Below are 17,522 nucleotides of genomic sequence, written 5' to 3'. Positions count from 1 at the left end.
ATGTAGAGATGGGGCCAGCCCATAGGGCTACCCCAAGTTAGAAGATCTTGCACTTGCACTTGTGGTGTGGGCATGGGGGAGGTGTAGAACCACCCCCAAGGGGCCAGGAGGGCCCACATTGTGCCCACCAGCCATGGCTTGGGCTGGAAGGGCTGTCGGCCAGCCTTAGGGCCTTGGGACAGCCAGCCGGCTGGGCAACAAGGTCTAGAATGGCTGTCAGCCAAGTGTGGGACAGCCCACACAGACTGCCCAGCAGTACAGTACCCTTGCGCAGGGCTGTCCAGCAGTCAGGGGACTCTTCTTGGTTCATGTGCATGGTGCCCAGCAGCTAGGATGCTGCCCCAGAAGGTTGCGCAGGCTGGACAGCAGTGTGAACACATGCGCAGGCTGGATAGAAGGTATTCATAGTGTGAAAACACTTATTTAATAAAACTCAGTCGTGGAGCTCCCTGAAGCCAGCCGACTGGATGATATGAGAAGTATAAAAGCCCAGCCAAGAATTCATTGTAGTCATCTCATAATTCACCAAGTGCTCCAAGCAACCAAGGGCCAGGACAGCCAAGAACATTGCTAAAGCAAAGGGGTGAAGGACTGAAGGTCAAGGGCAGGTTTTCCAGCCAAGAAAAGGTCAAGTACTTTGTATTTGTTTTCAGATTTACATCATTCTAATAAAGCAAATACACCATCCGTGGTGGGGGCCCTATAGAGGGTAATTGGGACCCAATACTGTGTCCTCTCCATCTCCCCCTTCTCTCTTTATTTTTCTGCACATCGTCTTTCAGTTTTGTGCGTTAATTCCGTCGCGAAAAGAGTGCTGATTTCTGAGTTTTGAAGTACCGATCCTTCTGCGAAGCTTCCTCATATTACACCGAGGTGGTAGATGTTTGTAGCGGGCAGCAGAAATGTAGTGGTACAGGCTTTGGTGACAAGGGTGCTGTGGTACCCGAGGGGTGCAGATTTTGGTGACGAGGGTGGTGCAGTACCGGGAGGGGTGTGAGGCGATGGCTCTCCGAAGGTGAGGTGATGTAGACAAACGAAAACCTGCAGATGAGTGGCCTGCAGGAGAAACACATATTTGAGGAGCAGAGAGGGCAGCTGTCTTGGGCAGACGGTGTGCTGCCCAAGAGAGGGCGAAGAGCAGAGAGGGCTGTTGTCCTGATGTCATTGGTGATGATGAGCAAAGAGGGATGCTGTTCCAAGTCGATAGAGAATGATGAGGAGAGAGGGCTGCTGTCCCAAGTTGATGGAAAATGATGAGCAGAGAGGGTTGCTGTCCCGAGTTGATGTCGAATGATGAGCAGAGAATGGGCTGCTGTCTCGAGGTGTGATGAAGAGAGGGCTGCTGTCTTGAGTCAATGTGATGAGTAGAGAGGGCTACTGTCCCAAGTAGAAGATGTGATTTGCTGCAGGTATCAAGGGCTGAGCGCTGCAGGTATCAGATCAGGGAGTGCTGCTGCTCTAGAGGGTAGAGCTGACAGCTCATAGGTATGAACAGAAACGCAGGCGGCTGTTGTGTGCAGGGGATGGGCCAACGGATGCTGCAGATGATAAACGATGCTGCTGTTGTTGCAGAGGTAGTGCCAGCAATATACTGGTTGATGATATGATGTTGTGCTTTATGCTGATGAAGCGATGCATATATATGGGGTTGGGCTGCTGGTCCGCCCACAGTAGGGGCTGTCAACCAGCAGCACAAGACCAAAAATCCCAAAAAAACTCCCTTTTAGGGTTGGTTAAAATACCATTTTCACACACCCCCTCTCAGGCCAAAAGGGGACCATGAGAGAAAATGAAGGATACCAAGGTCCCACACTGGCACACTGGCAGAAGGAATGTATCCCCCTCTGGAAGCGAAGTCTGATAAGTTCTGAGAGGAAAATCGTGATGGCAAAGATGTAGAGGGTGAGTAGGTGTAGATAGGTTAATTGTCTCCCAATGTAAGAGGGCTCTCCAATGAGTAAGAAGTCCCATCCCCTGTGTGGTCCAAATCTGAGTAAGGAGAATCATCATTTGGTGACAAAGGCTGGTCCTCTGGAATCATGGGTAGACGATCCATGCTGTGTGCTCTCGAGGTCTTCAATCTCTTTGCTCATGATTGCTCTGATACCATGTGAGGGCAAAAGGATGAAAGAACCAGATATATGAGAGATTAGAGCAAATCAACACAGCATGAAAAGAATGAATGAGTGTATGTATGATGATGAATGTAATCCTGTACAAGAGGCCCTTTGGTGTGAGGTGACTCTGAGTAATAGACCGGCGAAGAAGCAAAGACGAGGTCGGAGCTGAAGCACTGTCCGTGACCAAGGCTCGCGTCGGTGGATGCGGAGGCACTCTGAGGTGGTAGATGTCTGTAGTGGGTAGCGGAAATGTAGTGGTGCATGTAACCGTTCCCTACAGGAGGCCTACAAATCGGAAGACAAAATAAGAGCACCAACAATGGACATTATTAGCAACATTAAAACTGAAAATGACCAATAACACTTGACACCAACACTGGGGCCGGAAAGCCCCCCCCCTCCCCCAATACATTTGTATTTCTTGGAGTATTTATATGTACAAGTGTCATGGGCCAATAGGTCAGATTTGTCCTCACATGGAGTGAATACAACTCAAACAATTGGGTACTTGTCGATGAAGTCTGGACAGTCGAAGGAGTCCCAAGTCACAGGCACACTCCCACCTTCATTGGGTGCACACCTGCCTTTCATTGGTCTTCCGGGACCGTGCACCAACAGGCACGCCCGTACTAGCTCAGGCAAAGGGGTACACCGCGGAGGGAACATTGCCTGGTTCTCCCAGATAAGCTTTGCTTCCGGATTCCCTAGTGTTTCTAACCTTCACTGGCTCACGGAAGCTGCATAGCCTCCAAATAATCCGTCAATAATGCCGGATAGTCTTCGAAAAATTCTTTGTCGAGCCATACCGCTTCATGAGTTCCTCGGTCCTGAAACTTCGTGAGGAACTGTCGTAGTCTTCGGCCTGAGCCATGCTTGAAACGGTGCAGAAGGATCTGTTCTGGAACCATTACTTCTGCTTCCTCAATAATGTCTGGTTTCGCTTCGTCTTTGACCTCTGAAGGGAGTGGACCTGCATATGGCTTTAACCAACTGACATGAAATACATCGTGCATAGTCCAACTCGGAGGTAGCTTTAACTGCATAGACACCTCATTAATCTTTTTTCGGATGGGAAATGGTCCGAAGCTCCTGAAAGACAACTTTGGGCATCGCTCGCCCACCTGCGTCAATCTTTGCTTCGTAATCCGAAGATACACCCAATCCCCTTCCGAAAACTTCATGTCCCTTCGGTCTTTATTGGCCTGTCGAGTGTAGGCCTCTTGCGCTTTAGCCAATCTGTCTTTAACGGACTCTAGGATCTCCTGGTAAGACTCCGTCACTCTGTTTGCCTCCGGTACTGAAGACAAAGTCCTGGTTAACAACGATTGGAAAGGCCTTCCAAATGCTGCCTCATATGGAGTCCTGTCAATAGCTCAAGACAAAGAGTCATTCAAAATAGCTTGAACTAAAGGCAAAAACGATTCCCACTTACCTTGCTGATCGTGGACATAACACTTCAGCACATCAAAGGCCAACTGGTTGTATATCTCTGTCTGGCCATCTGTCTATGGGTGGAATGCACTGGAAAAATTCAACTTAGTACCAAAATTATCAAACAATGCCCTCCAAAAATGACTGGTAAACTTGGCATCTCGGTCTGACACTATGGTTCTAGGAATCCCGCCAATCGGGTACCAATGCCGAATGAATAGCTGGGTAACATTCTCGGCGGTCACATTGGCCCTGCAAGGAATAAGCATAACAAATTTGCTGAACCTATCAACAATAGTTAAACACTGTGTATTACGCTTACTCGGACTGGGAGGCAGATTTGTGACAAAGTCCATCGAAATGTCTTGGAAAGGACCCTCAGGAATTGGCAAAGGCTGTAACAACCCTATCTTCTTTCCACGAGGAGCTTTCACCTTTTGACAAATGTCACAGCGTTGTACATATGTAAACACATCACGCCTCATCTTTGGCCAATAGTATTGCCGGTCTAATTTCTCCAGAGTCGAATTCATGCCCCTATGACCACCTGTAATGGCATCATGGGCATCATGGAGAAGAGCTGCCCGGAATGACTTCATGACACATAGTCGGCCTTTGTAGAAAAGCCAACCATTGCGTATCAGAAAATGGCATGGTCCTGTGGCATCCGATGCCTGTTCCCACTGTGTACCGAATTCCTCGGAATCCGCGTACGTGTGCTTCATGTCTTCTAGTCCTGTACCAACAAGGTCAAGTCTAGTGGTCTGAATCGCAAGGGAGACTGTCCCGAAGAAAAATCTTCTGGAACTTTTCATGGAGGACCGAGTACTTCTCGGAAGCACTGGCCACCGTCTGGGCTGTCTGGATATAAATCATCGCACACTGTGCGCCTTTCCTGACTGCTCGCTTAGCCTGCAAGTGGCTTATGAGCGCAAAGTTCGGAATACCGGGCTCACACTTAATGGTCACCGGGGTGTTTGACACATTCCGATTGATCTGGAACGTGTGCTTGTCCCACTTGACATCAGGAAGAAACTTGTGAAACCACTGGATACCCAAAATTATGTCTGCTCCTACAAGAGGGGCAACCATAAAGTCACGCACAAACTCTATGCCCTGAATCACTAACTTAGCACCTAGAGCTTCATACTTGACGCTCGTTGTCATACCTGTGCTAAAACCCTCAACCTGTTTGTCCACCAGAGTCAGCTCGAAAGGGGCACGCCTAGCGGCCTGTTCCGTGACCACATCCTCCGTGCTGCCGCTGTCAAACAAGACAACGACTCTCTGGCCACCTATGTAGCCAAAGGACTTGAGCAATTCGTTGCGCTCATACTGCTGGTCATGGGCGCCCTTCTGCTTATCTTCGAGCTCCCGGCTAATAATTGCTCCTACTGAAGCACCGGGGGTTGAAGAACTAGGGTTAGCCACTGGGGTGTGTGTGGGAGCTGTGCTCACCACGGAAGCTGTGGAGGCGGCGGCGGCCTTTGGAGGCTTCTTCGGACAATCCCGAGAAGTATGTCCTTTTGTATGACAAAAGAAGCATCTACCCTCCTTGTTGTACTGAGAAAGCTCCTCAGTACTCAACTTGCCACCTGTCTTGCCTGCCTCCGCTTTTTGGTCTGGAGTAAGCTTAGACGCATTGTTCGAGTTCTTGGAGCAAGAGGCTCCCGGGCTCTCTCCTGGGGAAGACCCCGTCTGGTTCTGGCTTTTGTCCCCCGAGGTGTTAGCCTTGGGAGAAGCCGGCTGGGAAGTCTTGGGCTTGCCACCATTGTGTTTCATTTCTGCACTCTGCGCAAGCGAGAGTGCGTCCTCAAAGGTGGCTGGCCTAAACATACGCACCTCCCATTGGATTTGCGTGTCCAGGCCATACAAAAACTGCCCTTTCTTGTCTGTGTCAGATAAGCCTAATTGCAGACATAAAGTCGAAATTCTATTGGCAAACTGAAGGACTGGTTGCGCGTTCTGACTCGCTCCCCTGAACTCGTCTTCGAGTCGCTCAAGGTAGTGGGGCGGTAAAAACCGCTGCTTAAGGTCGCGGACGAACTCGTCCCACACATAAGCTGCCATACCTGCTCTGGTGTGGGCATTAGCCCATTGAGTCCACCAAGAAATGGCCTCACCTTCCAAGTACCAACTAGCTAAAATCACTTTGTCAGTATCTGTTTTCCTAACTGCGGCAAAGTAAGCTTCAAATTGATGTAACCATGAATAAAGAGTTGTGGGATCGAGTTTACCATTATACTTACTGAAATTCATTTTCTCAGGAAAATGATTCGAGGGCGCTGCCGGTGTCAGTCTGGCGTCCAAAGCTTTGAGGTAACGCTCGTGTTCCACTCGTCGCATGGCGTCGTCTTCTCGTTGTCGAATCTCTAATGCACGCATCTGCATCTCAAGCAAGGAGCTTGGCTGCGGCTGTGACCCCGCGAGAGGGTCCCTGTGACGAGGATCTGGTATGTGGGATACGGAAGGAGAGGGAGGAGGAGATGGAAAACGCGACGCTGGAGAGCGAGAACGCTCCTCCAGAGCCAAAATCCGCGCCTTCTGCTCATCCAACTTGGCTGTTTGGTCTGCGATTGCTCGCATGATCTGCTAGAACATGTCTGTGACACTCAAGCTGGGTGCCCTAGCTGGGCTGCCTGGTGCACTTTGGTCCCATGGTTCTGGTTCTCTCTCGTCGCCAAAGCTCGCCATAGCGGGAAAATGCAATTCCTTTCCGGAACGCAATCTGACCATCCACTATTTGTGTGGGAGACTTCCGGAGGCTACCGTCCTTCGAGGGACAGGAGTCACTCCGAAAGGGGTAGTCCACCGGCGTCTAAAAACCAACCACATGAGTGAAAAAATTTTCTGGTTTTCTTTGCTGAATCTTTGTCCTTGAAGTAGGCTCTGATACCACTGTAATATGCGGAAGCTTCGGAGAAGGATCGGTACTTAAAAACTCAGAAATCAGCACTCTTTTCGCGATGGAAATTAACGCACAAACTGAAAGGAGATGTGCAGAAAAATAGAGAGAGAAGGGGGAGATGGAGAGGACACAGTATTGGGTCCCAATTACCCTCTGTAGGGCCCCCACCACGGATGGTGTATTTGCTTTATTAGAATGATGTAAATCTGAAAACAAATACAGAAAACTTGACCTTTTCTTGGCTGGAAAATCCTGGCCTTGACCTTCAGAAGTCCACCCCTTTGCTTGGCAATCTCCTTGGCTTGACTGGCCCTTGATTGGCTTGACCACTTGGTGAAAACTGAGATGAATGATGGGATTATGGCCTCCACTATTTATACTCCTCCTGAGGAGCAGTCGGCCAGCTGAAAAAACAAGCTATGTCCCACGACTGGTGAAATTCAGCAATAAATGCTGAATTAAATCACAAAAAATACTACCTTTTTTCCTAACAGGCTGAAAGTGATGCGCTTGCTTTTGATTGGCTGGACACCACTTTTGTCCACAATCCCAAGGCTGGGCAGCCTGTAGGGCATGTATGGGGCAGCCTGTATGGGCTGCCCCATACATGCCCTACAGCCATATAAAGGCTGTAATCTCTTGGAGATTGCCTTATCTGTGCCCTAGGGCTGTCCTACAGCCCCTCCATGGCTGGTGGGTTTAGCCTGAGTCTGCCTGGCCCTCATGGGGGTGGTTCTACACCATTCCCATGCCCACACTCAGATCCGGGGTAGCCCTATGGGCTGGCCCCTTGTCCTAAACATAATCTACTCAGTGATCTGGCATCCGGTACCATACCAGATACACAGAACCACTGACATCATTCTAGAGGGAGACTCACAGCGCGGACTGGCATTGTTTCATGTGCAGGACAGTGCACACCTGACCTTGGACTCATGTGCAGGACAATGCACACCTGACCTCGGACGACTGAGATGGATCCCTGGCTGACTCATCCTGGACTGGGCTCACATGGGACCAGTTCACCATCCCAGGTCCTGCACCTTCTGTACAGAAATGTCTACGTGGCATCCAAGTGCGGGATGCACGTGACAGCATTAAGAAAATTCAGCCTATCTTGAGTCAATACATCCACATTCACATTACTTTGTTCAATTTTGTCATGAACAAAAACCAAGTACGCGGAATGACTCTTTTTCATTGCCTTATTAATTTGGATGTGAGATACAACTGGGATGGAATCCCCTTCCTTGCCCGCATCAATAACATGCATGCAGCCTCTATGCATAAATGTGATCCTGTTGGTTTTATATTCTTTACGAGGCTCAAGCTGATGATGCCAAGGCTTGCTAAGTAACACATCACATCCATTGAGTGGGGCAATCAAGAAATGCTCATGATCCAAATAACCCTGTATATGAATGCGTACCTTTCCAATAAGAGGCGTGACCTGCACCTCTCTACCAACAAAAGCTGCCTCTGCTTCAATTTGGGGTCCCATGTTCCCAACCTCTATGCCCAAGGCGGCTGCCATGTGTGTAGAGATGAAATTATCTGTTGCACAATCATCAAACATGAATAAGGCGGACTGATCCTTGATTTGTCTCCAAGCTTAGCATACCACTCTCTTTTTGCCATCATGCTCGGTGGTGCCCTGCACATGGGGTATGGCATGCACATTTGCCTTTGGTGGCTTGTCTTCATGCTTTTGCTTGCGAGTAGGACATTGCTTAAACATGTGCTCTTTACTACCACAAGAAAAGCATTTCCCCTCTTTGGCATATTACTCCCTTTGCTCAGGGACCCAGGGTCAAGCCAAACTTGTTCTTCTTTGGTGCAATGTCTTTGGATGGGGTTCTTTCAGCTTTACCACCCTTTTGGGCTTCTTGAAAGCTCTTTTTAGGTGGCTGTCAACCTTTTTGTAGGTTTGGGACAGCTCTTTCTTTGCCCTTAGAACCTCCCTGATCTTGCTTAATTTTAAGCACCAATTGCTCTATAGCAAGTGTAGATGCTATGAGCTATTGAAAAGTGTGTTTCGGGTGCAATTCAATGCCCGAACGATAAGCTGTTTGCAATCCGGAGCGAAACTTCCTCTTTCTTTCATCTTCAGAGAGTTGCATAAAGAGAGTTACCTCAAGCAACACTTATTAAAACTTATTGACATACTGCTGCACACTTTCATTGTCTTTTTGCTTAAGTCTATCCCACTTTTGGGTGAGAGTTTGCTGCGCATTAGGAGGCGAAAATTGGGCATAAAATCTGTTCTTAAACTCTTTCCAAGTGCAAATGGGATCTTTCGTGGTCTTTTCAGTGATCCACCAATGGGCAGCTGTCCCTTCTCGAAATGATGCAATGTCTCACCACGAGACAACTCAATGGGCAAAGTCTTTCGGCTTGCATGCCGACTACTCTCTCCATGCACAAGGTCATCATGTCGCCCACTAGCTTCAACATGCACATACTTGTTGCCTCCTGTCCCATGAGGAGTAGATGCATAGCGAGAAGTGACTGATACCTCTTCCTTGTGTATAAAAGACCTCAACCGTTGAGATGCTGGGTCTCCCTACTTCAAACGAGGTGGATTCTTGAATACTAACTCTCCATCCTCTCCTTCCTTGAGATCACCCTTGCGGATGAGATAAGAGAGTGCCAACTTCCTTGGCTTCTTGCCCACTTCACGAGCCATGGACTCAAAGGTCATATCCACCATAGCATCAGCTTTCCTTGCTTAAATGACACTTTGTACATGGGGCTTTTCATGCAGAAATTTCAGCTTTTGCTCCTTTGTCTGCAAAAGCTTCTTCATGTGCTCCAATTCAGCCCTCAAGGCATTGGGCTCATCCTCATGCAGAGACTCTTTTCCACGGGATGGCTGTCCCATGAATGCACTCTCATAACCTCTCTCAAGAGTCTTGTGCCTTCCAAGCAATGCATTAGAATCACGTGAAGCACATGATTGACCTCTTGAATCTGGCACCTCCAAAGGATTGCCTTGGCTGTCCATTGAGTCAAGTGTCCGTGTATGCTTTCAATCTCAAAACATCGTGTCTCCTCTTGACTGTAACCGCTCCCTATAGGAGGTCTACAAATCGGAAGACTACACATTTTTAGAGCACTTAACTAATACCAACAATGGACATTATTAGCAACATTAAAACTGAAAATGACCAATAACACTTGACAACAACACTAGGGCTGGAAAGGGCCAATCCCCCCCCTCAATACATTTGTATTTCTTGGAGTATTTATATGTACAAGTGTCACGGGCCAATAGGTCAGATTTGTCTTCACATGGAGTGAATACAACTCAAACAATTGGGTACTTGTCGATGAAGTCTGGACAGTCGAAGAAGTCCCAAGTCACAAGCACACTCCCACCTTCATTGGGTGCACACCTGCCTTTCACTGGTCTTCCGGGACCGTGCATCAACATGCATGCCCGTCCTAGCTCAGGCAAAGGGGTACACCGCGGAGGGAACATTGCTTGGTTCTGCCAGGTAAGCTTTGCTTCTGGATTCCCTAGTGTTTCTAATCTTCACTGGCTCTTAGAAATTTTGAGAGCGCAGTTAGTACTACCACTCAGGGAAAAACTAACCAAACTAGAAAAGCTTCTTGAGTATGGTTAGCATAAACATGCTTTGTTCTTGCTCTCTGTACAAAACTTAAAGAAATCTTTGAACTTAATTTAGCAAATTTTAGTTTTACACAAATAAGAAATACAAGGCACCTGGTATAGCTTGTAGCAGGAGTCAATGGAGATGCATTCCTATCACCATGCAGTCAGGTCCACCTAGTACAATAAGTACAGGTCCTGGTATGGCAAGTTGAGGCCTGGTACAACAAGTACAAGCTTGGTACAGTTCATGTACAGTAGGGTACAATCAAGTACAACAAGGTACAATTTGGTATAGGCTAGTACAATCTGGTACAAGCTAGTACAACAAGTACATCTTGGTACAATTTGGTACAACAGGTATAAGTGCAGTCTGCAGGCAGGTATAGGGCAGGTACAACACACGTGTGCAGGTACAATAGTAGTACAACACACGGGCAACGGGTACAGGCAGTCGTAGAGCAAGTACAACAGCACACGGGCAGTAGGTACAGGCAGTTACAACAGTCATACAGCAGCACAGGTACAGGCATGTACAGCAGTCGTATAGCAGGTACAACAGTCGTACAACATGTAAAGCAGCAGGTACATCAGTCGTACAGCAGAGGTACAGGCAGGTACACCAGTCGTACAATAGGTACAAGCAGGTACAGATTGGAGGCGGGTACAGAAGGGGTGTACAACAATTGGCTTTTTCCTTCAACCAACCCCTTCCACCATCCAGAATTCCTCCCCATGCAATAGTTGCTTTAAGTATTATTAAACTTTAATCAAAGGTTAGTTTATGGGCACCCACACTATAAAGTAAATGTCCAGTCCAAATTTTAAATGTGTGAACACATTTACTAATAATATTAAAGTTAACCATAGCTTATGGATTTTACATTTTAAAAGGGCCGAAATGGTAATACTTACCACCCGTTCACACGCCACACCAATGTGTCAGCAAGTAGCACTCCCACGATACACTGGGGACGTTCCCGTCCAATGTACTGGCACGGCAAAACAAGCAAACACACGCAAACAAATCATGCGAAAACAAATTTATGCATGCAGTCATAAATGCATGTGCATATGTAATGGACGAAATTGTCAGAATATGCAGCGGAGATGATGACCAAATCTGGGAACACGAGCAAAAACGCAGGTAGAAAAACAGCACAAGAGAGAGAGAGATGTAGGCGTGTAACTCTGCTCTATATACACAAGAAGATCCCGAGGAATGATACAAATGAGGTATGGGGACTGAGGACCTATATATACCCCCCTAGAGGGCAGTCGGCCAGCATAAGGAAAAGCCCACGACTGATAAAAAAGTCCACGACTGCATAAATGCAGTCGGCCAGCAATCTGGTGCCCAAAACTGATCAAAACCAGTCGGCCAGCAGCAAGAGTGCCCACGACTGATAAACACCCAGTCGGCCAGCACTGTACTGCTCTTGGCACCCTCTGGCAGCCCTCCCAAGCCTCAGAAAAATGGAAAAAAATAGGGGAAAAATACGGAGAGTGGGGAAAAATGGGAAAACACCTCATAAGGGCGGGCACACCCACAACAAAGGCCCTAGTGTATAAAACTGGACAGGAGATGACTTCTAACACCCCCTCTCAGCTCCTGGCTGTGTAACCAACCACTGGGAGCTGGGGTGCCGCCTGAGCAAATCCTGAGAGCGACTTCGTGAAGAGGTCCACAGTACTGTCCTCCGTCGAACAGAACTCCAGCAAGATGTCATCAGCAACGATCTGTTCACGAACAAAGTGCCTCTGGATGACCATGGGTTCCTCCAGTGGAAGCCCAAACCTGCAATGTAACCTCCTCCTGCTGCTTCGTAAAACTGCTCCTGGGCCTGAGGTAGATCCCCTCGTGTCCGGATCTCCTCCCCAAACTGAGTCACTCCATCCGCGGAGTCGGACTCCATCCAACAATCCCCCTCCTGTGTACAAGAGTCCATGATCCTTCGCATGCTGCAGAAACCACAGGAAACGCAATCCTGCCTCACAAAGAGACATCTGCAACCATGAGCTCAACCGCCTCATCAGGAAGCTCCCGTCCAATCTGGTGTCCATCGACCAGATCAATGAACCATACAGCTTCTGAGTCAAAGAGACATCACACTGCTCACAAGGATCAACACCTGTTACGGTGCACATACAAGTCCTGGAAGCCTGATGAAACCTGTCAACCACCCCCTCTGAATCCGGAACCACAAAGCCTGGAGAAACCACCTCCTTCTGCAAGTAAGCACCTGTCGCTTGCCTGGCTTTCCGAAAGGTCCCCGTGGAAAGAACATCCTCAACTACTGGAAGTTCTATGTCTCGAACACTGCGAGACATCAGAGCATAAGTGACCTGGTCAGCTTCCTCTGACTCATGAACACAAGAACTACCAACCTCAGTACTGGAAAGTTCCTGCCAACTGCTGCCGTCTACTGGTAAGCTATCCACCATCTGGTCTCGGAAAGCCTGCACCTGGAGCGTATCCACACCTGAGTAGCCATTACCACACTGCCACTCATCACAATCCTGAGGACCTGGGAGAGAGAGTGTTGAAAGCCTGTAAACTCCATTCTCCACTCCGCCTTCCCAAACCACTTGGCCTGTTGCTTTGTCCCGGAGAGCAACAAAATGCTCATCAAACTCCACCCGTACGCCAATCTTGCAAACCTGATGCACTGACAACAGATGAAAACCAAGTGCCGGAATATACAACACCTGGGAGGAATGCTTCCCCCCTCTGCCATCGGGAACTATCTTCATCCTGCCCTCACTGTGAACTGGGATAGTGGACGTATCCCCAGTAAGAATATGACCAGAAAGCCTGCAGAGATCCTGTAAACCGGAACGGGAAGGAGTCATGTGCTTGGAAGCACCACTATCGAGAATCCACTCCCGAGTATCCGTTGCGGAGAATCCTCCAATCTCCTCCCTGCCTGAAGAAAATGAAGCATCGGTGTCCATCACCTCCAGGTGCACAAAAGCCGGAGTCTTCATGATTGCTGAGGAGTCTTCACCCTTCTCGGTCTTCCGCTTGGGACACTGCCTCCAGTAGTGGCCTTTCTCGCCACAATCATTACAGGTCCTCTCTGCCTTCAGTTTCTCGCGGTCACTAACGGACATCTTCTTAGAAGACTTCTCCGATGAAGCCTTCCCTTTGCCTGAGTTACGGCCTTTCGACCGTTGGCCAGTTAAGGCCTCCGAACCTCCACCCTGAGGAGGGTTCGTGAATCGTTCCTCCTGGTCAAGGACCATAGGCACAAGCTCCTCCCACGTGATGGTGCTGAGCCTGCCACTGGTAATCAATGACGAGTAAAATGCTGAGTATGAAGAGGGGAAATGTGACAGCAGCGTGATGGCCATGTCCTCCGACGATATCTCCTTCCCAGCCTGAAGAACTTCTTGCTGAAGAGCCTGCAGCTTGTTAATATGCTCCCGCATCGTCGACGACTTTGCAAGGCTCATAACCCGCATCTGTACTTCCAAGGAAATCCTCTTCATGGGCGATACCCTGTTGTAAAGTGAGGCCAAATGCTGCCATATACCTCTGGCCAGCGTCGTGTGCTTTACATGATTGATTACCTGTGGTGTGCAGTTGAGGAAAATAAACGAACGGACCCTGGCGTTGACACGATCCCACATCTGTGTCTGGGCCTCCCGGTCCTTTCGGGTTGACGGTAACTCCCCTTCCTCTACTTCCGGCCGTGGAACACCAACAACGACGAAATCGGCGAGGTCGTAGGACTCCAAAACGGATTCCATCATCACCTTCCATATGCCGTAGTTGCTCCCGTCCAACTGACGGTCCACCGGTAACGTGGGGAGTGTCGGGATCTTCACATGTCTCTCAGCCATCTCAAACAGATCTGCCATAGCGGGGATGTACTCTGAAAAGGGTGGGTGGGTGGGAACAAAGAAGAACTGATACCTGCAAGTGGCTGTCCAGCAAATCAGCCCGCCTTCCTCTTGCTTCTCCTCTTCCCGAACAGCCTGAAACAGTCCACCAATCAGCCACAAAACAGTCCCCCTCTTGCTCACACAAATCCCAAGCCCTACTAAAGCCTAGGGCTCTGATACCATGTCAGAATATGCAGCGGAGATGATGACCAAATCTGGGAACACGAGCAAAAACGCAGGCAGAAAAACAGCACAAGAGAGAGAGAGATGTAGGCGTGTAAATCTGCTCTATATACACAAGAAGATCCCGAGGAATGATACAAATGAGGTATGGGGGCTGAGGACCTATATATACCCCCCTAGAGGGCAGTCGGCCAGCATAAGGAAAAGCCCACGACTGATAAAAAAGTCCACGACTGCATAAATGCAGTCGGCCAGCAATCTGGTGCCCAAAACTGATCAAAACCAGTCGGCCAGCAGCAAGAGTGCCCACGACTGATAAACACCGAGTCGGCCAGCACTGTACTGCTCTTGGCACCCTCTGGCAGCCCTCCCAAGCCTCAGAAAAATGGGAAAAAATAGGGGAAAATAACGGAGAGTGGGGAAAAATGGGAAAACACCTCATAAGGGCGGGCACATCCACAACAAAGGCCCTGGTGTATAAAACTGGACAGGAGATGACTTCTAACAGAAATCTTCCTTTCATGAAACTTGTACAAAAAGTTCCTGTCGGGCACAAAACTGGCGCGACAGAAATATGAATATATGTCTTGGTCTTACTATGGAGTGACAATCCCCTAGGTAAGACGCCATCCTGGCCATACATGGGTGGCACCAACAGGCTCCCGTCCATACAGCATGAAGTAGGTCACACATGGATGGCACAAAACTGGTTTCCGTCCATGTGACACAGTACTGGTCACACACGGGTGGCACGAATCTGGCTCCCATCTATGTGACACTAAAAGATTGGCCCTTTCACATGGACACCGGCGTGGCCCCATGTGAACATGGCACAAATCTGGTCGCTCTATGGAGTGACAATCCCAAAGAAGTGGCTCTTGAAATGGAGATGGACCAAATGGTGACAGTGCAGGCTCTGGTGACAAGGGTGCTGCAGTACCTGAGGGGTGCAAACTCTGGTGACGAGGGTGGTGCAGTACCTGGAGGGGTGCAAACTCTGGTGACGAGGGTGGTGCAGTACCTGGAGGGGTGCAGGGCTGGATGTTGAAGGCACGTGTCGATGTGAGGCAATGGCTCTTCGAAGGTGAGGTGATGTAGACAAACGCAAACCTGCAGATGAGTGGCCTTCAGGAGAAACGCAGATCTGAGGAGAAGAGAGGGCTGCTGTCTTGGGCAGATGGTGTGCTGCCCAAGAGAGGGTGAAGAGCAGAGAGGGCTGCTATCCCAAGTCGGTGGAGAATGATGAGCACAGAGGGCTGCTGTCCCCAGTTGATGTCGAATGATGAGCAGAGAATGGGCTGCTGTCCTAAGGTGTGATGACGAATGATGAGCAGAGAATGGGCTGCTGTCCTGAGGTGTGATGAGCAGAGAGGGCTGCTGTCCCAAGTCATGTGATGTGCAGAGAGGGCTGCTTTCCCAAGTAGATGTGATCTGATGCAGGTATCAGATCAGGGAGTGCTGCTGCTGTAGAGGGTAGAGCTGACAGCACACAGGTAAACGATGCTGCTGCTGTTGCAGAGGTAGCACTGGCAGCAGACTGGTTGATGATATGATGTTGTGCTTTATGCTGATGAAGCGATGCATATATATGGGGTTGGGCTGCTGGTCGGCCCAGAGTAGGGAATGTCGGCCAGCAGCACAAGACCAAAAATCCCCAAAAAAACCCGTTTTAGGGCTGGTAAAAATACCATTTTCACACAGAATAGGGCAGTTATCATACATGGCAGTGCCAATAAGCCATAGCTAAGTGGATGGAGCAGTATAAGGCTGTAGAGCTGTGGGTGATCCATCTTGTAAGTGTAGTGCAAAATGATGGGTTTGAAGTGATGATTGCAACTATTAGTTAATCTTGTGGCTAACTCTTTGGTTCTATGAGAACGGCTTTGGCAACAGGTGTTTGTAAAAATCAAGGATGTCTGGCAAAACGTTATGTCATTGTGATGTGGTGGCAGACACACCATGAATATGCGGGTTTGGCCATATAAATAGGGCTACCATGCAACCATGTTTTTGCATGTATCTTTGTTTATGTTTTGGGTTTTTAGATCCCTTTCTTTTGAGTGGCTGAAAATCGTTTTCTTTCTTTGGCTTTACTAGTATGGATTGGATACAATTCAGTGTTTGGTGGAACATTTGACCTCTCTTTTCAACCTTCTTTACTGAGAATTGAGTGACGCTATTTTTTTTCAGGTTTAGTGATTCAATCATTTCCTTGCAGGGATCCCTTTTGAAGCAGTTGGCCATTGCCAATCAAAGCTTGGGTGGAGGTGTAGTTGTGGTGCTTGCTGAAAGGGACAAGGAGGAAATGGAATTGGATATTGCAAAGCTTGAATTCGACTTTATGGGAACATCCGTTATTTGCCGCAGTGGCAGTCCTCTCATTATGGCAGATCTGAAGAAGGTCTGCTTCATCCCAATAAGCCAATTAAATAAAGTGATACAGTCTAACTTTGAAGCTGTTAGCCACAAGGATCAGTTACATATATATAAATATATATATTTAAATGCAGGTTTCTGTTTCAAAGGCTCGCTCTATAATTGTACTTGCTGAGGTTGAAAATGCCGATCAGGTAATTTTCATACTTAGTATCAATAATAAATAGTTTGGACATATGGTATGTTAGCAAGAATGCTATGGTTTTCTGGATTTCTTGTGTGTGCATGGGTGTTTCCGGTAGCACTTGTTCATCAGCTCATCATGGAAATTCTTTGACAGTGCAAGATTGTGCTATTTTCTATTGCAGAGTGATGCACGGGCTTTACGAGTAGTGCTAAGTTTGACAGCCGTGAAGGAAGGTCTGAGAGGTCACGTTGTTGTAGAATTGAGTGATCTTGATAATGAGCCACTTGTAAAGCTTGTTGGTGGGGACATCATCGAAACTGTTGTTGCACACGATGTTATTGGTCGCCTAATGATCCAGTGTGCCCGCCAACCAGGGCTTGCTCAGGTCAGCAGCGTTTCCCTCATCTTTGCTTGCAGCTTCCATGGTACATCACGTATGGCAGACTACACATGTATATGAAAGCCTTAGTACATAATCACTTTGAAGGAACGTTGATTCCTTTTTGGGGTTGCAGATTTGGGAGGATATTCTTGGATTTGATAATGCTGAGTTTTATCTCAAAAGATGGCCATACTTGGATGGCATGCGGTTTGAAGATGTTCTTGTAAGCTTTCCTGAGGCTATACCATGTGGAGTCAAAGTTGCTGCTGAAAAGGGGAAGATAGTTTTGAATCCTGATGATGATTACACCTTAGCTGAAGGAGATGAGATTCTTGTTATAGCTGAAGATGATGATACTTATGCTCCTGCCCCCCTTCCACAGGTCTTAATCTTCACATATGCTCAATGAGATCTGAACTTTATCACGCCCTTGA

The 17,522-nt window shown here is 48.2% G+C and overlaps 1 protein-coding gene across 1 annotated transcript in view; it reads left to right on the top strand.

Annotated features, from left to right (window-relative positions):
* LOC147632304 (putative ion channel POLLUX) overlaps nt 1–17,522 on the top strand; it is an 86,269-nt gene that overhangs the window by 15,442 nt on the left and 53,305 nt on the right. Inside the window, exons 4-7 of the mRNA XM_086807120.1 lie at nt 16,362–16,544; nt 16,654–16,713; nt 16,888–17,091; nt 17,222–17,470. Coding sequence (XP_086663246.1) covers nt 16,362–16,544; nt 16,654–16,713; nt 16,888–17,091; nt 17,222–17,470 — 696 coding nt within the window. The remainder of the gene's footprint in view (nt 1–16,361; nt 16,545–16,653; nt 16,714–16,887; nt 17,092–17,221; nt 17,471–17,522) is intronic.

The sequence above is a fragment of the Cibotium barometz genome, chromosome 13 (genome assembly GCF_041138505.1).
Source record: "Cibotium barometz isolate CiBa-2024 chromosome 13, ASM4113850v1, whole genome shotgun sequence".
In the NCBI taxonomy this organism is placed as follows: domain Eukaryota; kingdom Viridiplantae; phylum Streptophyta; class Polypodiopsida; order Cyatheales; family Cibotiaceae; genus Cibotium; species Cibotium barometz.
This window is presented reverse-complemented; position numbering and strand designations above follow the sequence as displayed.